This window comes from Dicentrarchus labrax, unplaced genomic scaffold, assembly GCF_905237075.1.
Source record: "Dicentrarchus labrax unplaced genomic scaffold, dlabrax2021, whole genome shotgun sequence".
In the NCBI taxonomy this organism is placed as follows: Eukaryota; Metazoa; Chordata; class Actinopteri; family Moronidae; genus Dicentrarchus; species Dicentrarchus labrax.
The window spans coordinates 24,995,424-25,021,669 of NW_026136702.1; the positions used below are offsets into that span (position 1 = coordinate 24,995,424).

General features: G+C 40.1%; 1 protein-coding gene across 1 annotated transcript in view; it reads left to right on the forward strand.

The window, feature by feature from the left end:
• The window catches only part of LOC127376694 (heterogeneous nuclear ribonucleoprotein L-like), a 45,908-nt gene extending 21,350 nt beyond the window's left edge, over positions 1 to 24,558 (forward strand). The window contains exons 8-14 of the mRNA XM_051423815.1: positions 11,094 to 11,165; positions 16,237 to 16,454; positions 17,276 to 17,397; positions 17,668 to 17,869; positions 18,751 to 18,808; positions 19,815 to 19,913; positions 20,356 to 24,558. Of these exons, the coding sequence (XP_051279775.1) occupies positions 11,094 to 11,165; positions 16,237 to 16,454; positions 17,276 to 17,397; positions 17,668 to 17,869; positions 18,751 to 18,808; positions 19,815 to 19,913; positions 20,356 to 20,411 (827 nt within the window). The 3' untranslated portion in view covers positions 20,412 to 24,558. The remainder of the gene's footprint in view (positions 1 to 11,093; positions 11,166 to 16,236; positions 16,455 to 17,275; positions 17,398 to 17,667; positions 17,870 to 18,750; positions 18,809 to 19,814; positions 19,914 to 20,355) is intronic.
• The last annotated feature ends 1,688 nt before the right edge of the window (positions 24,559 to 26,246 follow it).

Consider the following 26,246-nt stretch of genomic DNA (forward strand, 5'->3'; position numbering starts at 1 on the left):
ATCTAAACACTCACACCAGCCAATCACCGGCCTCTCACAAGCCTTGCACCTCCGCTTACCATGAGGAGAGAGAAACATTGAGGGAGAGAGAGAGAACAGAGAAAGAGGGACGGACGTCAGGCTGACCATGCACAGCAGCTTTCTTCCATCTTCACCTTCAGCAACCCAGCAAAAAGAGAGAGAGAGAGGGAGAAAAAGATGGATCTCACACCTGCTGACCACCATGCAGCTGCTGCTTCAACATGCCCAGGAGGCCTCAGCCCCACCTCTGTCTGCAGGACTTCAGTAGCACTTCCTTCTATCTAGCTACACCACCCTGTGTTTTTAATCTCCCCCTCTGTCTGGAGAAGTAGCCTTGCATGGCCTGATGTCTGGTCCACACAGGTGCATTAAGATCTTTGTGCTCTAAACTGCCTGTTTGGGTTTGTTTTCACTGAAAAATCTGATTAAAAGATCTTTTTGGTTAAAACTCACTGTGGACCAGAGTCAAAAGTCTGGCTATGCGAGTCTACAGTATAGAAGTCTAGCCTAATCTTTGCTCTCTGTCACTTTACTCTATCTGAATTAGAGCTGTCACGATATCAACTTTTAATTAAACCCTTTATTGTGGCTCAAAATATCACAATATTATTAACCTTTCCATACTACACAAAATACAAAATGTTATTACAAATATAAAAAAATAATATTTAACACTTCATTTAGCATTTAATTGCCAACTTCAAAAGGACATCCTCTTTTGTGCAAATGCAGAACGAACAGCAGGAATGCTGCAATATAAAGATGGGCAGTTAAATAGTAGTATAGAATAGTATAGTAGTTGGCTGTGTAAATGAACACAGAGAGAAGACAGAGGGTCTGAAGGCGGTGTGTGTATGCATGTGTGAACCCAGTTGTGTGTGTGTGTGTGTGTGTGTGTGTGTGTGTGTGTGTTTTGGCAACCCAGCGATAACGACAAAGGAACTTCAGCGTTCCTATTTAGTATAAATAATACAATATTGATGTTGGTTATGAATGTACAAAACACACCAATCCAACCATCCATTTCCAACACGGCCCTCAGACATAAAACACACAACATTGAATGAAACAAGTCTTTAAAGCAAGACTATATCACTGCAAACCAAAAAATACATACTCCATTAACAAGGTTTGACCTGACTTCTGAAACCCTTTCTTTGTCGCGTTATTTTTAATGGAAGGCTGTTCTGCTAAACTAATGTAATACAAACTGGTTGGATGTAAGCCTGTCACAATAATTATATTGTTGATTTACTGTACGATATATAATTATCAGTTGTCAGGATATTACACTTATAGTTTTGTTAATGTTAATGTTATCCAACACGGTGCCAGAATAAACAGTAGGGTTTTCCCTACCATTACTTACTATATTTGCTTTTAAGGAATGAATGACCCAATTTTTTTTAAAGAGCCTGAGAGTCCAATTCATTTATTGTTTTGGTTGTGCTGTTTTATTTATGTTTTATTTATCAGTCTATTTAATTTTTTTTAACATTCCAGTGTCTGAATATTCTTAAGAATTAAAAGTGAATTGCTTCAATATATTGTCCAACAAAAGTCGTTATTGTGACAGGCCTAGATGGATGCAGTACTGAGAAAAAAAGTTGATCCTCAGTTGGCATGGACCAGAATCGTGGCTGCAGTGAATAGCAGTATAAATATTCTTTGTACAGTTGTAAATATTGGGATAATGGTGAAAACCAGTATATCGTGACAGCACTAATGTAAATCCCCTGATTAGCTGTACATTCTGACACGTGCATGGTCATGGATGTCCTTTTCACATAATAGAGCTCTTAGAATGTTAATTGGTACATTTTTGACATAAAAACCCATGGGAATACCTCAGTGCTTTGTTTAAAACAAGGACTACTGTAATATGAGCAGTGACAATCTATGTTATCTATGCACGGTCTCGGTGTGTACAGTGACTACTCTAAATGCTGCATTCTTTGTACTGTATGTGGTGTGTAGCTGAGGATTCTTTCTGAAAAGTCTCAAACTGTGTGATGAGATTAAAGTTGGGGCCAGTTCATTCTTAATTCAATCACTTCAGTAAATTAGATTACCTTTCAGACAATGTGAAAGAAAATATATGAGACATCTAAAGAGGATGAAAAAAATTGGTCTAATGAAGGCCCTGGTTTTCCCACATTTTTGTCCCGCTAGTGGTGATGGATGAAAAGTAGATATATGTAACAACTACTGTCCAGATAACCATTAAATGTCCAATGGATAGCCCATGTCCATAGAGCTTGACATGATTCATAATGTTTTTGGTGACACCCTGTCCTTTCCGTAAGCGCCACCTTCTGGCCAGATCTTTCCATTGCACACAATAAATGGATGGACAGTCTCACTGTCACATTTATGGTTTCAGTAGTATAAACCTTTTTCAGGGCCCCATGACATTTTCTCTACTGCCACCCTCAGAACAAACTCTTACATATTTAGCTTTAAAGGGGCCCTGTGGAGTATTTTTGTAAAAAGTAGGGCTGCACAATGGTAAAAACATCATATTGTGATTATTCTGAAAGATATTATTCACAAATAGTGTGGGAATGATTATTTTTGCATCACAAATTTCAATGAAAAAACTTAAAATCCTGATAAACATTTGTGGGCCAGGGTATCGCTTCAGAACTACAGTCCTTCATTATAATGATATTTTGTCACACATTTTACTGTAATCAAAAAATTACTGCTTTTTTAATTAGCATATTACGCTTGACCATATTTCAATTGTGCAGTCCTAAACCAAAGTTATATTTAAATTCAGTGCTTTTCATCAAAACACATTGTGTATCCAAGTCTAACAAACATATCCAGTGCATGTCCTTCCTCATAAAACATTAGCAGGCCAATTTTTAAAGTATTTTAAATCCAGCATTGTTTACATCCATGTTTACTAGCTTGCAGTCTTCTTCCCTGCCTTTGTTGGCGCAATGCTGCATATCTCGTCACCATGTCACCACCACCTGTTAATCACTGAAATAGTGCAGGACTGTGTATTACATCATCCCCAGCGTGTGTGTGCACATCCATGTGCACTTCACAAGATAAAAAAAAACTAATGCAAACCAGCTCCATAGTGCTACTGGAGAGCTTAAACTCCACAGGGAACCTTTAGGCATGTCCTATTGTGAGGAGTGTAATGAACACTGGAGTCTGTAGGGCTCACTAATGCAGCCTTAGACTGTCTTGTGTCAAAATGATTGATGAAATGATTGATAGCATTGTGAGCTGGTCCCAACTCTGTTATAGGTGAAATATTAATTAATAAATGAATGCATATCTGCAGTGTTTTTTGTTTTCAATGGAGGCACATTGCAAGGACACAGACAAGGACAAGTGAAGACTGAACATTGTCTTTGAATAGCAATGGGAATCACTGGTCGCAAACATTTTGTTAGGACAGTCTTTTTAATGAAGTATTAACCATATGCATAGTATACTGTATGCTCTCTCCAAGTGAGATGTTTTGGGGGCTATTCACTAAAGCCATTTATGCTTCATGCAAGGGGGAAGACACCTTTGAAATTGCAAGTGTGAAGACAGTTTCGACTTCCTCAGAGGTCAGTCTGCAAGGTTTAAACCCTGCACATACATTATTGTGCACAGTTAGGAAGAGGAACAAGAAGAAACACAGATTTTCTCAGATGTCTTGTGCAATTTGTGGCTTCAAGGGTTCTTAGTGTCACTAGCACAGAGGAGGCATGTAATTGTGCAACACATTGAAATATGTTTATGAAAAGTGATCATCTTGAATATCACTCTAAGCACACACAAGGGTAAAAGATGCTGATCCTGCTGTGCATCAGAATCAGATGATATTTCAAAAATGTCCTCTATTGTAAGATTTTATAAAGGCACTAAGCTTTGTACTTGGAATTTAGATACCTTAAAGTAAGGGTGGGTTAGTCCACAGAGGCTTATATTCCCTGTTTTCATGCTGTTTCCTAAGATGTTCACGCTACCCTACTTACTTTCAGCTTTCATACCACCCTGTCACTCTGCTCCTCTTTGTCTTCCTCTTCTCCTTTCAGCTCATCCTTCTCTCCATCCACCTCCACCTCTCTGTTGAGCTCCCATGCTGCTGCTACCTCTCAGCTTTCACCCTCTTCATCTTTTGCACTCTCATCATCCTGTTTCTGCTAATCCTCTCCCTCCACCTCTCCCTCTTACTCCTCAATCCTCTTTTCTCCCATCCACCTCCTCTCTCCTATTCCTTCTTCCTCTTTCGCGCATTCCGTCTTACCTCCACGTTTTTTGATACCTTTTGAGATTCTCTTTTTTCTGTTAGCTTTTCAACCCACATCCATTTCTCCTCCCTGTGCCATCCACAGCTTCCTTATATTCAGTTTTCTGTTCTTCGCTTTCTTTTTTGTCACCCTCTTCTTTTACTCTTCTCCTCCCATTTTCTATCCCTCTCATGTCCTTCTCTCTCTCTTCCTTTACTGTCCTTTTTTGGCTTTTGTATTTAGAAGAGTCACTGACATTAAGCCTACATTACACTGTGTGTGTGTGTGTGTGTGTGTGTGTGTGTGTGTGTGTGTGTGTGTGTGTGTGTGTGTGTGTGTGTGTGTTGAGGCTCATGTTGCTTCAGATCAGCTTGCATAAGGTCACAACCAAGGACAGAGAAGAAGTCAACCATCCTGACACAGTCACATAATATACATATACAGTGCTGCTGTCTGTTTGTCCTCCACTCTCATGAAGTCTACAGGTGCTGTAGGTCCCTCTGGGTTGACTGGAGTTGCAAAGTGACTGGTTGCTGTGGAGTTTAATTGTGTTCTCTTTACGATGTGCTGGCAGTAATAAGCGTCATGGAGCAGCTGGTAATTAATCAAACCCTCCCAGGGGACAAGGTCCAAGGGGGATTTGCTTTGATTTGTTTTCGTGGTTCATTGAACGCTCTTTGCTGGAGGTCACATGATTCTCAAAATATACTGATTATCAAAGTAGAAAAACATGCGAAAAACAGGATGATGTAATTTATGATTCTAAAATGTTTCTGGTCGGGTGTCAAAATACTTTCAGACACTACACAGCTATAAGCAACCTGGTTGTCATGTTCACAGCTAGTATACTAGTATTATAAAGTGTACACTGTGAGCTAATGTTGGGGCGGCTGTGGTGCAGAGGCAGAGCGGGTCGTCCCCTAACACCTCCCGGTGCCACATGTCGAAGTATCCTCAAGCAAGATACTGAACCCTGAAATGCTCCTGATGCCGTGCATCAGTGTGTGAATGTGTATGAATGAGTTAGTTTCTGTTTGATGGACTTTGCCATCACTGAGTGAATGTGTGTGAAAGGGTGAATGTGGCACGTAGTGTAAAAGCGCTTTGAGTGGTCGGAAGACTAGAAAGGCGCTATACAAGTACAGGTCCATTTACCATTTATTTTGGCAGTGAAGATACAAATAATGAATTCATTTTGTATTAAAAGGAATGTCAATCAAACTGCAACACTGACCACCGATGCCAATTTGATCTGTGACAACATAAAACATAATAGTGAGCCAGGTTTATTACTTTATTTGTTATTACTTTTTAGATTTTTTTTACTGGTACTGTTTAAGAGATTAACTTTATTAATCCCCAATGGGGAAAATCTTTTTTCACTCAGTTTTTTTTTTACATACAGTGATGGGTTGGGATCACTGGGAGCAGTTAGGGGTTCGGGGCCTTGCTCAAGGGCACCTCGGCACCTTGGAAATGGACTCATCCATACTGTGGTCTGTGCTGGATTTGAACTGGCGACTGAGCTACTAATGCCCCCAGTTGCACCACTGACAGCACTCTCTGTTGTGCTTTACACTGTGAGACAACAGTCATAATCTGCATGCTCTACTGGCATTTTGAACTTTTAAACTGCACTAAATATTTCCAGTGTTAACTCGTTACAGGCTCAAAACATGGTTAGGATTAGTATAAAGTTTGCAACTGGACAAAACTAAAGACAGCAGTAACCACAAACGGCACTTGTAAGTGTGGTAGAGTTTGCAGTGGTTACCATCAATGATGAAGTTCCCCCTCTGGCATAATAGTCATTGAGCTCATCATTAGACATCACTTTTCAGAACAGTATAGAGGCTTTAATAAACCAGTACACTGAGAGCTCAACACTTTTGGCAGTGAGAAAAAAAACATTGTTTTGCTTGTTTTGATAAAGACTAATTATTTCAGTTCAGGATTTGAAACTAGATGCCAGGGCTGACTTGAGCCTAGGTTGTTCTGGTTTTAGTTTAGTTATTTCCTGTTTTATGTGGATTGAGTCCTTCCTTGTGTGTCTTGTGTAACCACTTTCTGCCTTTGTCTTTTTCCCACATTTGTTCAGAGTCACCTGTGTCTCATTATCCTTTCCTCACTAGTGTATGTTGTAGTGTATGTGTATGTAGTTTATGTTCCCTTGTTTCAATGCCATTTCGTCTCAGTCCATGTGTCAAACGTCCCAGCATATTCCTAGTGTTTTCATAGAGTTATTTGGATCTTGGATCTTGGGTTTTTTTGGATGTTTTTTTTATGGATGCTGGATTTTCTTTTTGTTTGCCCATGCTGGGTTGCTTTCCTGGTTCCTATTCAGTAAGTGATTGTACGCTTGGTTTTGATTATTACATCACTGAACTGCACCTGCTGTGCCTCCACCGTAGGTATAGGTCCATCAAAGGGTTTTATGGTGCATTCCATTTACCTGAGGAGTCCTATTGTTTGGAAAACCTAGCTCTAGCCAGGTTATCCATTAGCCATTGTTAGCAATAACAGTTGATAACAATGCATTACGCTGTATTTTGCTCATGCAAATATTTCCACGGACAGTTGGGCAGTAATGTGACAACTGATTTATTGAGACAGAGATGCTAATAAACAGTATATTACTACAGTTTTACCTTAGTTGACGCAGGAAGCAGCTTTCTTGGGTGTTGGGGTTGATGAGGTTCTTCTGACTTTTCTAGTTGGAAATCTGACTTCAGGGGCCATTCCACCTGATATTTCTGACTTGAAACTAGGAAATTCCAACTTCCCAGTTCAAATATAGTGTACCCTGTTGTCCTGCGCACACCAGGTGTGATATTGGTGGCGTCCAAGGGCAGATCTTTGGTGGAGCTGAGCGCTCTTACTGAAGACACCAGCTCTACTCCATATGACCTCATTGTATAAATGTGGAATCAGGGAGAACAGCTCACCGGTGTCAAGCAGAGAAGGTCAATTACTGATCTTTGCTGTGTCGGAAGATTTAAATAATTAAGAGCACAGTGTTAGCTGTGTAAATTAGAGAATGCCGGTGCAATGCAAAAGCTACTGTGGACTACAGGTGTTGATCAACAGAAATAAATGACTTATTACTCTCTTCAGACTCTCAAGTGTTAGTAATAATTTGCCATTCATTGACCAAGATATCAAAGTGAAAGAGGTAGAAGTCAAAGTAACTGGAAGGTTTTTTGCAGTTTTGGAGAGGTGTAGGCAAGGGCCACAGTTTGGAATGAAACCTGGGCCTCTGGGGTAAGGACTTCAGCCTTAGTACATGGGGCACAAAGTCTACCAGGGCACCCCAAAGTAATTTGTTCAGATTGTATGCATATGGTGGTGTGTTCTTCATACTATGACAGTTTTCCTAAAATTTGAATAACTCAATATATCAACTTGGATACAGTATGAATCGTAACCCCTGTATTGTGATACGTTTTGCCAGATTCTTGCCAATACACAGCCCTATTGATGACAATGTTTGGTCTCAGCTGATCCATGTTCATTGTCCTGAAGATCAAATGGTCACACCAAATGAAGAAGCTGGGCTTGGTGGCAGCAGCCAGCTGATGCACACAGTGGCTCAGCTCGACTGCCTCTGCGATTAACCAGGTTCTCTGAATATAGCACAGAAACATGCATGCTGACTGTGTGTGCTGCTAATCTGTGGTGTGAAGGTCAGTGTGGATGGCCATCCTGCTCTCTGGATTAGCTCCAGGCCTTCTCACTTTTCACTGCTGTAGCACCTCTCCTCTGATCACTGTGCGTGTGTTGATGTGTGTGCCTGTCTTCAGGATACAACATCAGCCAAATAACTGCTGACCAGTGTGTGGGGGGTAGGGGGCAGGGTGGGGGTTACTTCTCTCTCTTCAGCTGACTGGTCTGACTCTCAGGAAAAAAAGTCAGTGTCATTTCAGTGTGCCTCCAATGTAGTCTTTTGTATAGTATATATACACTGTAGTATGAGACACAGTGATGGAAAGTAAATGTGTTTGACAGCCACAGTAATGATGATGTTTTTATCATTATGATGATAATGTAATGCAGGTTGATGTTCTTTCGTGCTGAGGGAGAAAAAAAGAGAAAGCTTGATGCCTCACAGGTACTGTCTCTTTCTATCTCTGTTCATGACCTTCTCTGTATCATTATATTGAATAAAACCACCTTAAACCTGTTTTCTTATTTACTCACCTCCATCATTACCATAAAGTTTATTGAAGTTTTTTTCCTCCCTGGGGTCTAAGAATCATTACTCATGAGTATGGTTTATAGAAATTAATGTAATTTGAAATCAACTCACTTACTTTCAACGCACAAAAAATGATGGTTCGTAGAAGGACTTTACCCATTTTCTTTTGTAATTCTAAACTGTGAATAACAGACATGACAGCACATAGGCTCTTTTTCTTGAGCCATCATGTACATTATATGTGTTATTAAATACAACCATCCCTGTCGGAGCAGTATTTCAGTGGTCAGCTTTATAGTGTGTGTGGGTTTTTGTTTTGTTTTTTATTTTAAAAAAATCGAAAGTACCAAACCAAATGCAACTAAATGCCCCCTGTTGCTTCAACAGTCTTGTTGCTTCAAGAATGTGTATAATGGATTCTATTGTGACAAGTTTTCATATTATAAAAACATCCCAAAAATCTCCTGCAGCATGATCTCCTGCTGTCCACTCCCACTCATATACTTGGATAATGTTTAAAATTGTTAAGATGTGGTGCACTTCAGGGGCTAGTTATTGTTATTGTGTCTCAGATCTCAGCAATTAGCAAAGGTAAGAACAACATTTGCAGTGGCTATTGGGCTTTGTCAGGATTGTGTCTTCTTCTGTTTTTTTGGACAGAGTCTCTTGTGCAGCACTAAAGTCAATAGTATGGTGGCTTTATTGACCTACACATACTGGGGCCGTTTTCAGCCAAGTGGCACCTCCAAGTCCTCTTGCCTGTTTTATTATTACCTGTTTCTTGCAGGTAAAGGTACTTGACCCTTCCTAAGTCCTGCCTCTTTTTGCTCTGCGCTCCAGTAACAATTGAGCAAGCCTCAGTTTTGTCCTTCCCTGTACTTAGATATACTATATGCTAGGCTCGTCTATGTTGAAAAGCTGACATTTTGAAGGTGCTTTAAAGATATATGTTAGCAAAACGTTAGCTAACTAGCCAACTAACAATTGATATAAATTAGCCAGCTAGTTAGCTAGCATTTTCAACATAGACGAGCGTAGCACATAGCATATCTAAGTACAGGAAAAGAGGACGTTGACCGAGGTTCGGACCAAGGCTTGCCAGGCACTGTATAAGATGCTTCTTGGCTTGACTCTCGCCATGTGGTTTGGTTGGTTCTTCTATTATTTTACCACATTTCCCACACATCCACTCACTACACCATTGACCTGACTGACTTCCACCTTCCTATATCTTTTTGCAATTTATGTTTTTTTCTCTCCCATGGCACTATATACTGGTCATGACATGGTACTCTGCTGGACAAGGGGGGTTCTGAACAATGTATGTCAGGGGTCTTGCTCACAAGTGAGGCTAAAATGGAATACAAGATGAGGGCGGCGATTGGGGTGGCTTCAGCAGTAATTTTGGGGTGTTGAAAAGAGCTCTCAATTTATCAGTCAATCTACACTCCAACCCTCACCTTTGGTTGTGAGATTTGGGAAGTGACTAAATGAATGACATTGTGGATACAAGTGGGGGACATCATCTTTGCTGATGGAGGCTGGGCTCAACTTCAGAGTCGGGTGAAATGTTCAGACATACTGAAGTTACAGGAAATAGTAGAACTGCTGCTCCTTCACTATAAAAAAAAAGCCAGTTGAAGTGGTTTAGACATCTGATTAGGATATCTACTGGAGGGAGGGCTCAAGGGGTTTTTTCATCAAACTGGGAGGAGACCCCAGGTCTGACCCAGAACAGACTGGAGGGATTACATGTCCCATCGGGCCTGGGAATGGCTTGGGATCCCCAGGAGAGCTGGAGTACCTGGCTGGGGAGACAGATGTATGGAGTGGACTACCTTGCTTAGGCTGTTACCAAGGCAACATCTGATGTTGCCTTGGTAACAGCCTAAGCAAGGTAGGTAAGGTAAACTAGAAATGATAGACAAAACCATTAAAAACAGGACCCAAGTTGTGTGAAACTGGAATTTCCCTTTAGGGTTCTCTATTTTTGCATGTTGCACAAGGTCAAGATAATTTCCAGCTGTGGCCGTGAGTGCACCTTTGACTGAAAGTTTATACAATAATCTGATTTCCATGCTATAGAGCCCAACTAATAACTGACAGCTCCCCCAACAGTTTCTCTTCAAGATTCAACCTTAAACGTGATCTTGTGGCAGTATTTTACTGTAGTGTAACTTTGTGGTTGTCTATTAAAGAATATAGTGCAATATAAGAATATAGGACATTTCTTGTAACCTGGGTCTTATTCTTGTTTTGTGTATCATTTATATCAAAAGTATCAATGTAATAACCAAGTTAATTGCTGAGATCTGGGAACGTATCACTAAAGTGGGTCCGAAACACAAGCAGTCAGACAATCAGACGGGTTGTAAACAAACTCCCAGGTTAGTCAAACTAAGAGAAAATAAAGGTGACGGTAGAACTGTTCGTTGGAATCATCCTGAGTAAATTTTAGCCCTGTCTGGGCTTACAGCCCTCTAAAGAGGCATTGCAGTCTTCAGAAACAGGCGATCTACATCTGTGAAACAAGCCCATTGTTTTTAAGTAAATTATTGGTCAGTCCTGCACACAATGTAATTGTGTGTGTGTGTGTGTGTGTGTGTGTGTGTGTGTATGCGTGTGTGTTTCAGACCGTGGAAAGGGCAGGCAGAGACAGGCCATTTTAGGAGAACACCCATCATCCTACAGTGATAACGGCTATGGTAAGACTACAGCACATACACACACACACACACAGTTAGAATTACACTGGTAACTGAATCTGCTGCCTTACACAAGGCCGCTACTTCATCTACAGCCCCCATACCTCAGAGGTGATACTTGACACTCTCCTACACACACACCCACCCACGCACACACACATTCACCCAGCGTAGGTGTAGATTGCCAGTCAAGTGTAATGGCCAAAGGTGCAGCAGTAGGTATACCTTCTCCTGCATTTGGAAACTGATCCCTGCCAATTACACTCTTTAATTTAAGCTGTCTCACAATACACACACACACACACACACACACTATGGGGGGTGAGAAGAGTCATCAAAATACCAAATGTGCATGTGGTAGTGATACTTGAAATGCCCCTACATTCATCTGTGTCTTTATCTTTTTTCAACACATATAGGCACACACAAGTCACTGAATCTTTTAGATTAGGAGCATGGTGGTGCGTTTACACAGGGTAAGGCTGCTCAATTAATCCAAATTTGATCATGATTACGATTTTGGAGCCAAACGATTTTTTTTTTTTTCATTTGCTGTTGTGCAACGTTGTATACAGTCTGCATATTTCGCGCATGCGTATTTCCGTCCCTCCCCCACGGCACACGAGTCATGCGCTCGGTATACTCGCCGTTCCCGACGTGTCGCGAGACAATGTGAAGTCACGGGAGCACCGTAACTATTTATACGTGCGCTGGTGGTCGCGACACTAGTTGCAGTCTTCTCCCGTCACGTTGTTTTCGTTTGAACAGGTAACGAGGAGACTTATAAATGTTTATGGGGAAAGGAAAGTGAAACTGAGGACTTCCTTGCAAAGTGTTTTTGACAAATGTCCAATAAATGCAGCATGTTTCTGAAGTTTAAAAAAATAATCGTTTGAATAATTGTGATTTCAATTTTGACCCAAATAATCGGGATTATATAATTTTTTCCATAATCGAGCAGCCCTAACCCAGGGTGTTTGTTTATGTGAGCCTATAGCCTATAGTCATTTAACATAAAACATATTGATACATTAAACATAAATAAAATATGGACTAGTATGTTGAGTTTGTCATTTTAGGCCCTGTATAATATTTATTTCACATCCATACAGAGACTTGGCACATAAATGACTTCCCAGATAGTTGCACAGAACCATTTGAGAAGTTGTTGGAAACTGGAAAATGGCAGGCACTTTCAAAAAATACTCAAGTGATTGGATGAACCATCTGTCAGCATCTATCACAGGGGAACTTTAGCCAGTCAGATCAAAGAACCATATAGCAAACTCTTACTAAAGCCAGTCTGGAGAAGAGCGAAAACATCGTTTCCATGGAGAAAAACCTTCAGTGACATTCTTCTCTGCAGTTCTGATGCTGCACTTCTCACACATGTTGTCACACTCAGTTAGCATACTCACTTAGCATTAAACTACGCCTGTAGGTCATGCTGTAGCTGCCAGTTGTTCCTCAAAGGACACTGATGCTCGCATCATCTTGTGATCAGCTGCCTCGCAAGGTTACAGCCCAATATCAACACTGAGATAACCAAGTATTTAAAAGAGTTTCTTGATTACAGTTTGATGAACTGTGAAAGAACAGATGATAAAGTGTGCTCAGATCAGTTTGTCAACTGACAGAAACACACGTGCAGAACTAATCATATTAGTGATATAACAAACTGTGAACGGCCACATGTTTCTTTTCACTAATCAGAAGAACAAATGACCTCATGTGATACTTAACGTGCATCCTATTATACTTAGTATATTGGATGCATGGTGTATAGTATACTTATACTTAGTTTATACAACACATTTCACTTCATTGTGGGTCAGATTTCTGTTATGATACAGAATAAAGGAGCCTCTGTAGCCTATAGGCTCGTGAAAAATACTTTACTAGAGATAATGTTTAATCAGTAGGCTGATCAAAAGATTCACATGTACTGTGTTCCTCAAAACAGACATTAGCTGTTTAATTATGATGAGGAAAACAAAGACCCAATAAAGAGAAAGAATTGCATGCATAAGGAACATTCAATTCAATTAAATTCAATTGTATAGCGCCAATTCATAACAGAAATTATCTCAGGACACTTTTCAAATACAGCAGGTCTAGACCGTACACCATGAGCAAGCACTTGTAATAATAGTAACTGTAGTAATAATAATAATAATAATAATAATGATAATAATATTAGCAATGGCAGTCACGCAGGACCATGGCAGGAGGCTCCACCAGGAACCATGAGAACCTGTGAGACGAGAAAGCACAAGAACTCCGGGGAAGAAGTGAAGTTAATAACATGCATTAATGGGACATGAATGAGTGCAGAAAGAGAGAGAGAGGAAGAGAGGAGCTCAGTGCTTCATGGGAAATCCCCCGATAGTCTAGGCCTATAGCAGCATAACTAAGGGATGGTTCAGGACTCACCTGATCCAGCCCTAACTATAAGCTTTATCAAAGAGGAACGTCTTAAGCCTACTCTTAAATGTGGAGAGGGTGTCTGCCTCCCGAACCACAACTGGAAGCTGGTTCCACAGGAGAGGAGCTTGGTAGCTGAAGGCTCTGGTTCCTGTTCTACTTTTAGAGAACCACAAGTAGCCCTGCATTCAGAGAACGTAGTGTTCTAGGGGGGTAATAGGGTGCTATGAGCTCTTTTAAGTTATGAAGGGGCCTGACCATGAAGAGCTTTGTTGGTGAGGAGGAGGATTTTAAATTTTACAGGGATCCAGTGCAGAGAAGCTGATACAGAAGAAATATGATCTCTTTCCGATGTTCCTGTAGGTAATCGTGCTGCAGCATTCTGAATTAATTGTAGCATCTTAACGGACTTATTGGGGCAGCCTGATAATAAGGAATTGCAGTAATCCAACCTAGAAGTAACAAATGCATGGACTGGTTTTTGTACATCTGTCTGTGACAGGATGTGTCTGATTTAGACAGTCCTAGAGGTCTGCTTTATGTGGGAGTTAAAGGACATATCCTGATCGAAGATAACTCCAAGATTCCTGACAGTGGTGCTAGAGGCCAAGGTAATACCATTTAGAGTAACTATATCTTTAGATAGTGAGTCTCACAGGTGTTTGGAGCCATGTACAAGGACTCAGTTTTTTCTGAGTTTAGCATCAGAAAATTCCTCTAGGTTTTTATGTCCTTAAGACATGCTTGTAATTTAGATAACTGATTAATTTAATCGGGCTTGATTGATAGATATAACTGGGTATCATCTGCGTAACAGTGAAAGTTAATGGAGTGATTCCTAATAATGTTGCCTAAGGGAAGCATATATAAAGTGAATAGAATTGGTCCAAGCACAGAACCTTGTGGAACTCCATGACTGACTTGAGTGTATACAAACTGAGAACGATCTGATAAATAGGACTAACCAGCTTAGTGCGGTTCCTTTAATGCCAATTAGATGCTCAAGTCTCTGTAAAAGAATATCATGGTCAATGGTGTCTAATGCAGCACTATGATCTAATAATACAAGTACAGAGACAAGTCCATTGTCGGAAGCAGTAAAAAGTTATTAACTTTAACCAGAGCTGTCTCTGTGCTGTGATGAACTCTAAATCCTGACTGAAAATCCTCAAATAAACTATTGTTATGTAGAAAGTCACACAACTGTTTGGCGACTACTTTCTCCAGAATTTTAGAGAGGAAGGGGAGGTCAAAAAGAGGTCTATGGTTAGCTAAAACCCATGGGTTAAGAGTGGGCTTTTTAACAACGGGTTTAATTACTGCTACTTTAAAGGACTGTGGTACATATCCTGACAATAAAGAAAGATTAATCATATCCAGTAAAGAAATACCAACTAAGGGTTCGACTTCTTTAAGCAGCCTAGTTGGGATGGGGTCTAACAGACAGGTTGATGGCTTCGATGTAGAAATTATTGAAGTTAACTGATGAAGATCGATAGCAGAAAAACAGTCTAAATATATATCTGATTTTACGTTTGTTAAAATTCCTGTATTTGGAGAGACAGTGATACCTGTTGAGGGCATTTGGTGATTAATTTTCTCTCTAATAGTAATACTTTTATTATAAAAGAAGCTCATAAAGTCGTTGCTACTGAGGGTTATCAGGATGCGTGGCTCAATAGAGCTGTGACTCTCTGTCAGCCTGGCTACAGTTCTGAAGAGGAACCTGGGGTTCTTATTTTATTCTATGAGTGCTGAATAATAGGCTCCTCTGGCATTATGGAGGGCCTTTCTATAGGTTTTAAGACTATCTTGCCAAATTGAGCGATATTCTAATAATTTCGAAGAGCGCCATTTCCTTTCAGATTTCCGCGCTTTTTGATTTAATTTGTGGGTTTGGTGGTTGTACCACGGTGCTAGTCTCCTATGTTTTAATAATTTCCTTTTTATAGCAGCACTGTTAACAAGATAATTCATTTGGAAGGGGCTAAGGTTATAGGACTCTGTTATATTCAGACATGGCATTGAATTAAACACTGATGGAATCTCCTCCTTGAATTTAGCTACAGCACTGTCAGATAGACATCTGCTGTAGGAAGTTTTGCCAAATGGCTTGTAATATAGTAATAGGAATTCAAAAGTTATTAAATAATGGTCAGATTTTGTGGGAAGACTATTAAATGTTCAATAGCAATGCCATACGACAGGACGAGGTCAAGAGTGTGATTAAAACAATGAGTGGGTTTATTTACACAATGACAGAAGCCAATTGAGTCTATTAATGAAATAAATGCATTACTAAGGCTGTCATTGTCAACATCCACATGAAGCATGGCACACATGAAAACTGTCTTTTTGATGTAGCTATTTGAGCGCCCCCTTTTTTTTATTACTATAGTAAAGTTCAAGGACAAACTTATGTGCATGCTGTGTTTTAATTAGTCTTCTCAGCCCTCATATACACATTTACACATACACACAATGAGTAAATGGATTCACTTCAAGTCTATTTTAATATAATACTCATCCACATCAAGTGGGGATCTTCTTCATGTTTCCGTTCTCTGCTGCAGCCCAGCCAGGAATCACTGTCATTTTCAGTAAATGTTTATTGAGCTGAAGTGAACTGAGAGCCCTGCCTCCTCAGGTCCACCCTGCCCCCTGCTGCCTCTGCCCGGCAACAGCAGGTACAAACTCACCTCAGTAGACGTTCCAGACATGGTGTCCTACCCTCTGCCCCAGTCATCCTCCTCGTACTCTGGCCACGCCCCTAGCTCTGTAGCCATGGTGAGCGGTCTGCATCCATCCAAGATGAACTGCACCCGCATCTTCAACCTCTTCTGCCTCTACGGAAACATTGAGAAGGTAGGATTGGAAACAGAAGTAAATGTGCTGTCAGACCAGTCACTGCTGTTTGGATGATTAGGATGCAGGAATTACACACTTTCTGAGAATAACTGTCATGGTCTAGACATCTTTACATTATCCTCAGAAGAATTTATACAACTACACTGTGCCATTACACTGAAAGGACTACTCCAAGCTTTCAAATCCACAGTACCACTTTATGTAATTTTTTTGGGACATCCCCTGTCTAATATGGCTAGAAACTAAGCAGGAACCTCCGGGGCTGCAAATGAAGCCAACACACAAGTGCCAAAAACTACAGTTCCTTTAACGGCTACCAGAGGCTGGCTCAGGCAGTGAGCCAATCTCCATGAGGCCCCATATTAAAATGCCCAGCTTTTAGAAAAATTGTGAACCAGTCCTTTAAGGAATCATTACATTGTAAAACAAAAACTAACTAACTGTAAAGGCAGCTGTAGTTGCCAGAACTTTAAAAATACGGTAGAATGTTTCTACTGTTCCGGCTTTATTCCATATTTTACTGTATAAATACCATCAAAATAAAAAAATTTGCCACATGGAAATACTGTGTGAATGCTGTATAAAACGGCTTTTGCCATGAGATTTTCCGTGCAATTTACAGTCCGTAATATAAGAAAACTTCTATATTCCATATACATTCCTTTAAAATGCTGTATAAATAAAGGTTTTGCCATGAGATTTAGGGCTTTACGGTCGGTCTTTTACTGTCATGAATTTTTTAGTATATGTTACATCTGGCATGTTAATAAATTCTGCTTTTATGGACAGCTGTTAACTGTGAGTGTGTGTGGTTGTAGGTAAAGTTTATGAAGAGTGTTCCTGGTACAGCATTGGTTGAGATGGGAGATGAGTATGCTGTGGACAGAGCTATCACACACCTCAACAGCATCAAGGTGTTTGGCAAGAGACTCAACGTTTGGTGAGAAGTGGATCAATAAACACACATGCATACAGTTCATATTTTTCACCATCTCCTTTGTGTGTATGAGCCTTTGTTGAAATACTTCAGTAAATGAGTACTGTTGTCCTCTGGGTGGCACTCTACAGTTCACAATCCCAACACTGAATAATGCTGCCTCATGACTGCCTACACGCCTGATCTGTGACATGTTGTGTGAGGGTTTATGGTATTGTTGCTCAGATGCATGTATTTTGATCAGACAGTAACACAGTGTGGTGTTGTGTGCAGTGTGTCTAAGCAGCACGCAGTGATCCCCAGTCAGGTGTTTGAGTTAGAGGACGGCAGCAGCAGCTATAAGGACTTTGCCATGACCAGAAACAACCGCTTCAGCAGTGCCGGACAGGCTTCTAAAAACATCATCCAGCCTCCTTCTGCAGTGCTACACTACTACAACGTTCCTCCATGCATATCACAGGACCACCTACTGAGGGTATGCTACTTCTGTCTGACCATTGTCCTGTTTTAGGTTTTAGTTTAAAACACATAAAAACAATGAAAGCACTCTGATATTAATCTGGTTAAAGCTCCTACAAAGAACTTTCTTTTTGTGTTGATTCTGGCGGCCGCTGTGACAAAAGCAGCAGTGTTTCCACTACCTTGTTTCATTGATTTCAATGGGAATCTGACCGAAGACAACCTGGTGGCAGGCATTAGGAATAACTATATTTAAATGGCCTAATCTTCTCGTTGATGGTGTTGTTAGTTTATGTAGGTCATATAGAGGCATGAGTATTCAGTTGAGACTGTTTCAAAACCTCCTTGTTGTAGGTTTAAACTACATATGTAATTTATGTCAATGTATGTCTCTCACCAATGTAACTATTAAATCACGTAAATGTAAATATATTTCTAAATATAGAAAAAATAGCCATTTTCATAAATATCTGATATATTCTAACAGATATTCACATATATTTCTAAAACATAAATGCTGATACATAAAGTATGAACTCATTGTTTCTTAGACACAGAGTCAAACTCAGGACCTTTTTGTTGTGGTGACAGTGCTGATCGCTGATACTACAGATTTGCCAAAGAATATGTAATTTTCCTTGCTTAACAGTTTATATTGCATAGTTCACTGGTTTTCAAACCATGGTACATGTACCACTGCACAGTCCATCAGCTTTGGAAACGGTTCCAAGCTGATATCGGTATCATGGTGCAGACAGGAGCAGGGTCTAAATGTCTTGCTGGAAACGGCTAGAGTCTGTGCTGAACCCTGTCTCCAGACCTGGCCATATGATGACTAAGTCTAAGTCTTAATGCAGCTTTACTCATACATTGGCTGCTGTGTGTGTGTTTTGGCAGCTGTGTACGGAGCATGACGTGCCTGGCTTCGTCAAATTCAAGATGTTTGATGCCAAACGTAAGTAGAACTTCAGTGTGTGACTCTTTGTTAGATTATGAAGTTTTCAAACATGTCCTCCTTTTGTAGTCAGTCTGTGAAAAGATTGATTCTTACACTTCTCTGTGTGCACTGATGAATTTAAAAGTGGTGTAAGTTTATAAATTACATATTATTCCCTCTTCCTGCTCCTATGGAAGCTGACACAGCTGTGCTTGCAATAATTTTTTCAATATCTTAAGATCACAACTTAATTATTTTGTTCTAATGTTGATTAACCAAAGATCACACAGATTTTCAGGACAAAGTTGACTCATCTGCGTTTCACCAATTTATTCTGGCCATGTCAAGTTTCAAGGCACAGGGATCCTTGAGCTCATTTAATAAATCTCAATCTTCTTTTGTTGTATTTAGTCAGTATGGTATCACATTGCCATGAAACTAACACCTTAAATGAACTCTCAGATCTTCATTATGGTAACAACTCTTTTCAGTTCAGTTGTGAATCCTCCCAGGAAGTCATGTCAGTGATCTGGGGTGAACCACACACTAATTTTCCAATTCTCCTTAATTATCCATCATTATCTTGAGAAAAAAAAAGTTTAGTAGTTTTCTCGTAATAAATTATATTATTATCTCGAGAAATCTGCCTTTTGTTTTCTAGAGATAACACACACACACACACACACACACACACACACACATCTGTAACAACTTCACACACACTTCCTTAATCTCTGACATACACAGACTAACACACACACACACACACACACACACACACACACACACACACACACACAACCATACACACAAGGCAAAGGTTTTGTTTTCTGATATTTTCTTGATTCTATGAATTATAATGTTTTTTTCTCTTTTTTTCTTAGTAATGATCTCAAGATAACAGCATTAAAAAGATAATTGCAACAGGGCCGCTCTCAGCTTCCATATACTACTTCTCTCCTGTTGTTTTTAATATTTGAACATCTACTCTCTTTTAATCTCACCTTGTGTATCTCTCTCTCAGCCTCCTCTAAGACCATCTCTGGCTTGCTGGAATTTGACAGTAAGACGGAGGCTGTGGAGGTTCTTACTGTTCTCAACCACTACCAGATCAGGATACCCAGTAAGTCTGTCTGTGTTCATATACTGTTCATATACTCACTGTCCACAGCTGGATTATAGTGTATACCCACCTGAAAATATATTATGTATATAAACAAATACACTTTATACTTCCCTTTCCTTTCCATAATGCTGATTGACACATCTTAGCTCCTGGTATTTCATAGGCACTTTTTATTTCACATGTAAGACATTGTGGAAAAAGACAAAGTGTACAATAATCCAACTGAATGGATATGTGCAAAGGTAGGAGACCACAGGGTGTTTGAAAACATGTCAGATTGAATACATTTAATGTCATTAACCACAGTTAGCATGCAGATTGAATGTCTGTCAGGCTCTAATACTAAGTATGTTTGTGTGTGTGTGTGTGTGTGTGTGTGTGTGTGCGTGTGCGTGTGTGTGTGTGTGTGTGTCGTGTGTGTGTGTGTGTGTGGTTTCAGATGGGTCCAACCCATACACCCTGAAGCTGTGTTTCTCCACCTCGTCTCATCTTTAAAAAGTTGCAGAGCACAAGAAGAGGCTGCTGAGCCTGATGGTGGCTGACCTCTGACCTGAGAGAGGGAGAGGGACCACGAGAGACAAGTGGAGGAGATGTAAACAAAGAAATGCGAAAGAAGAAGAGAATGAGACATAGGTGGCCTTTAAAGGTGATGAAGACGACAGAAAGAGACGTGTTAAGTAGAGAGAAGACACCCATCATCCCACCATCCAATCACAACTCAACAAGCTGACAGACTAGTGACTGTGGGAAATACTCTAATAACGTGTTCATATTGTCAAGTAGGACAACTGGAGGACACCAGAAGTCTTCTCTGCATGGTAAACTTGTCTTTGAGTGTGGACCTAGACAGACCCACTCTGAGGAATCTACTGTACAAATCCACTTCTAGTCCACTTCAGTGTTGGTCTCTAGAATCATCTGGGCACACAGTGACTGAAATATTATTTTATTCTTTAAAAAATATAAATACAGCGTGTTGTTTTAAAATGTCATTGAACAAATACTGTACAGTAAATGTGGATACAATTTTAACAGTTCCCATTTAGGGTTCATACTTGAACTTTGGTCCTGGCAGCAGTGAGGCCTACAGAGGTGTCCCTCCACTATTTAGTCAAGCACATAGTGAGATAACTCAACTACTAAGCAGTTGTTAAGTTTGCTGCGGATATTCGTGGTCCCCAGAGGAAGACTCTTAATGGTTTTGGTGACTCTCTGACCTGACTTTTCCAGTGGAAGGTCCGGATTTTCAGCCAACACTTTGGTGTATGACAGGTATCTGGAAAATGAATGACCATGAATATTGGTCTTTCCAAAAAGATGAATTCTGATGGCTTTAAAAATCTACTGTTATTTCTTTAGCCCCACCTTCAGCTTTCCCACCATCACCAAATGTTCTAATCAAGACACGAGAAATATGAAAGAAATATCAAACTAATGTGCACGTTGTCATGAAATTTGCTGAGCACATTCATTCTTCCCAGAGGATAAGCTCTTTACACTTTGGACCCTCCGTGATCTTCCCTCTAGCGCCAAAATATCAACTTTGCATATAAAGATGTAACTGGCCATGAAAGTTGCCCAGTCACATTCATGTTCCCAAAGAGATGATCCCTTTTGATTTTAGAGGCATACTGTGCAGGATTTTTCTCTAGCTGTTTGTAAACGCCCCCCACTCCCCAACTCATCTGAGAGCAGCAATGAAAGCCTGAAAGCAGACAGAGAGCGCCATTTCTGGGAACAAGGCAGGGAATCAGAGATGGATTGTTTCACAGCGATTTATGTTCTAAAGCTGTGTTGTGGAGACAAAAACCTGCAGGAGGTGCGCATTGTCGGATTTTGCGCTGTGTAGCTCAGCTTAGGTCAACCAGACACACAGACTGCTGCGCTTTATACATTGCACGTTGCACCCTAACAGCAGCTACAGTAAGCAAAGTTGCGGCAGAGCAGCCAGAGGATGTCAGAGGGAAAATCAGAAAATATTTTCACCATAAAATGTGATCCACTTTTACCCAAATCACTGATGAAGTAAAAGACCCCCTGCTGTTGCTAGCTAGCTAACTAATGAACCTTAGCTGTCAGTAAAAGTTTAAGATTGATTGATGGGTGGATGTCATGATATTGTTGGTTAAAATGTATTGGTTCACGTTAGCACACATCACATTTTGTTTTTTATTTTATTTCTCGCTAATAAATTGTTAAGTAGGTGTACAGTATGACTGGGGAGGGGTTAAAAAGGCACTTTTAATTTCATCTCAACTTTAAGTACTGTTCCATTAGTCTATACATTGTTTTGTCTTTTTAGGAAAATCCAGCCTAGTATGCCTTTAATGCTTCTATGACCGTTCCTCGAGCACCACCCTCAAGACAAAAGTTACATTTTCAGCCACACTTCTGGTGAGGCTCTAAGAATAGAGTGTCTATAGATTCAAATCTGTAGGGGAAATTCTTCCATAATATTGAGAGTTGCTAGTTCTCTGAAGAATTATGAACCCAGTGTGATGAATCAAATTCCGTTACTCATGCTGCATGGAGAGAAGACCACAGCATAGATGCTCTCCCCCGACTTCTAGAATGCTTTGTCTTATATACACCTCTGTACATCTTAAGACAGAAAACACCCCTGTTGTCCTATTTATATTAAAAGTCCACATATGGGTGTGAGGTCTCTCACAGAAATAGTCCTGTGAACTGACCCTATCTTTGACCACCTACTGACCCTATGTCTCTGACCACCTGCTGACCAGTCATCCCCTACCATAAACCCTCTATATAAACATCTACTACCCATCCAACATTTTCCTGTACCACAGCGTCATTACAGAAAACTGCCCTAACTGCTTGTTTCAAAGATAGGAAAAATCCCATCTTTCTTTTACAGAAGCAATTCCTGAAGTCATCACAGCCATCACAGACCTCCTATTTTATCTTAAGAAATCCTAACTATAAACATGACTTCAATCAGCACTCATCCTGTCATGCCTTGGCTCTGATTGGTTGTTTTGGTTCAGGCCCGGTGGGTTCTTGCTAATGCCATTAGGAGCACTAGGAGGAGCCAGAGGAACCTGATTGTTTCACACATTATCTGTCTCATGTTCTACTGTCAGGATATAGTGAAAGCTTTAGCAAATATGATGAAAACTTTTACAAAAATTAGGTACTGCAGCTTTAATACACAGTCCGGTAAATGTAAAGCGTAATCATATGCTTTGAGTGTCCTTTCAGTCATAATATTTCGGTGTACATGTCCCCCATCTTCATTGTCATTGCCATATAGACATAACAACAGTCTACGCCATCCTAACTTATGAAATTTCATTTTGGGCGCTTCTGTAATAGCTAAATTTCTATCCTAAGATGGAGACATGTTTCTGTAATACCAAAAATCCTAAATGTCCTAAAATGAGATAAGATAGGATTTCAGATTGTTATGAGGCCTCTGAACTGAAAGCAGTATGATGCAAGTTGAGCTGAGCGTGATCCTAACCCTGCCTAACACAGTCTAGATGCTTTGAGTAGAGTTATTGGTCTTAATGCACTAACCTGTCAATGTTCAAGTCTGCCCTTTAAAGAATAGTCCTTCTTTTTATCATTACTTCCTCAATGTGACGTATTTCCTCTGGAAACAGTTGGGGTGGGACAGTGACGGATCAGTTACAGTAGAGAGGTAGGACTGTAGAAACAGTTCTGATAACTTTATTGGATGGACTGCACAACTACTGTGAGACCAGTATGTTAAAGTAGAACCAGGAAGTGGCTCTCCAGCTTGGGAATTCATTTTAACACTCCTTTAAAGTAGCCCAATCTTACCTTCAAGCTCAGTATATATCAATTCCACCTTAAAATCAGTCTGCGTGGAAGATGCTCATTTCCAAGATACAAGTATATACGTATTTGCACTGCACATGGAAAACTACTGGAACTGCATAATATTAGAGGACATTTTGCTTTGTTAAACAGCATTCATTTTTATTTTTTATAATCTGATGCTTGTACAAGATTTCTTTGTGTATTTTGAATATAGTATGTGAGTAAGTAGGCTACCTAAAATCTGGAAGATTCTTATGGAGACACAGAGTGGACGACTGCACACTGGGCTTTGGTGAAGCTCTGTAACAGAAAGTATATTGTTTCTGCTCCTGCCTGTATCTCATATAGGACATACAGTTACTGCTTTGCTTTAGTACACTGGGATCCATCACACTTTGAATTAAGGCATGCTTTTTGTAAATATGTATATAAGGAAAGGTTGTGAAACGTTTGGACAGATGCAGTTAAATTATTGCTTATTTAGATGTTGTTTGTATGTCTCTTACATCACTTGAATCTTTCTGTATTTCTAAGGAGGTTTTATTTATTCTTTTTTAAGTTTTTTTTTAAGCCTTTAAGGGTGTTTGATGAATGAGGGCTATTGTTATTCCGAAGCTGATGTGAGTATGAGACAGTTCCACAGATATCTCAAGATTTTGAGGCTGTAAAGGTTTAATGTTGTTAATAGTCAGTAATCACTAAGAAAACACTTTGAAAAAAAACTATATTGTTCCGTTCATTTAAGAATCTCTGTGGTTGTAACTTATATGTACAAGTTCAAATTGAATAAATTCAGGTTTGGGGCTGTAAGGTCAGCTCCACTCAGCTCAACTCATGTCTGTCTTTCACTTGTCTTTATTTACAGCTAAACATGGTCTTCTCATGTGAAAGAATGTTCTTTATTTTTTACAACCACAGCATCAACAGAAAACAGCTGTTTTTCAAAATATTTCTTAAGCAGTGAACATAAATTTTTTTTTTAAATTTGACAGCATTTGACACCAAAATGGGGGATCCGCCCCAATTGAGTATGATTACAGACTTTTAAGTGTGTATAATCACATACAGTTGAAACCAGAAGTTTACATACACTGTATAAAGACACATGGTCACTTGGGTCAAACGTTTTGGATATCCTTCCACAAGCTTCTCACAATAGTTGGCAGGAATTTTGGCCCATTCCTCCAGACAGAACTGGTGTAACTGAGCCAAGTTTGTAGGACGCCTTGCTCGCACATGCCTTTTCAGCTCTGCCCATAAATGTTCAATAGGACTGAGATCAGGGCTTTGTGATGGCCACTCCAAAACATTGACTTTGTTGTCCTTAAGCCACTTTGTAACCAGTTTGGCAGTATGCTTCGGGTCATTGTCCATTTGGAAGACCCATTTGCGCCCAAGCTTTAACTTCCTGGCTGATGTCTTGAGATGTTGCTTCAGTGTTTCCACATAATGTTCTTTCCTCATGATGCCATCTATTTTGTGAAGTGCACCAGTCTCTCCTGCAGCAAAACAACCCCACAACATGATGCTGCCACCCCCGTATTTCACAGTTGGGATGGTGTTCTCAGGCTTGCAAGCTTCCCCCTTTTTCCTCCAAACGTTACGATGGTCATTATGGCCAAACAGTTCGATTTTAGTTTTGTTTTAAGGTCTTTGTCCCTGTGTGCATTTGCAAACTGTAATCTGGCTTATTTATGTTTCTTTTGGAGTAATGGCTTCTTCCTGGCAGAGTGGCCTTTCAGCCCATGTCGGTACAGTACTCGTTTCACTGTGGATAATGACACACTCTTACCAGCTTCAGCCAGCATCTTCACAAGGTCTTTTGCTTTTGTTCTTGGGTTGATATGCACATTTCGGACCAAAGCACATTCAACTCTGGGACACAGAACCCATCTCCTTCCTGAGCGGTATGATGGCTGGACATTCCCATGGTGTTTATACTAGCGTATAATTGTTTGAACAGATGAACGTGGCACCTTCAGGCATCTGGAAATTGCACCCAAGGATGAACCAGACTTGTGCAAGTCCACAATTCTCTTCCTGATATCTTGGCTGATTTCTTTTGACTTTCCCATGATGTAACACAAAGAAGCAGTGTGTTTCAGGTGTGCCTTAAAATACATCCACAGGGGTGTCTCTAATAAACTCAAATGTTGAGAAGCTTCCAAAGACATGACATCATCATCTGGACTTTCCCAAATTGTTTAAAGGCATAGTAATCTTAGTGTATGTAAACTTCTTGACTGGCATTTAGCAAATAGAAATAATTTTGGTAAACCTAACGGACCTAAAACAGGAAAAATGATTGTCTGATTTCATGTCAGACAGTGAGAAAAAAAAGTATATGTGTCTTTTAATACAGTGTATGTAAACTTCTGGTTTCAACTGTATATACACAATATGTAAATGTTGAGCAGTCCTATTTTTACCTGAGGTGTGTTGTGTTGTGTAGGTCTCAGATGAGAGAGGCAGATCAGCGAGTTCCTGCTGGATGGCGGTGATGAAGGTGTCTAGAGAAAGGAG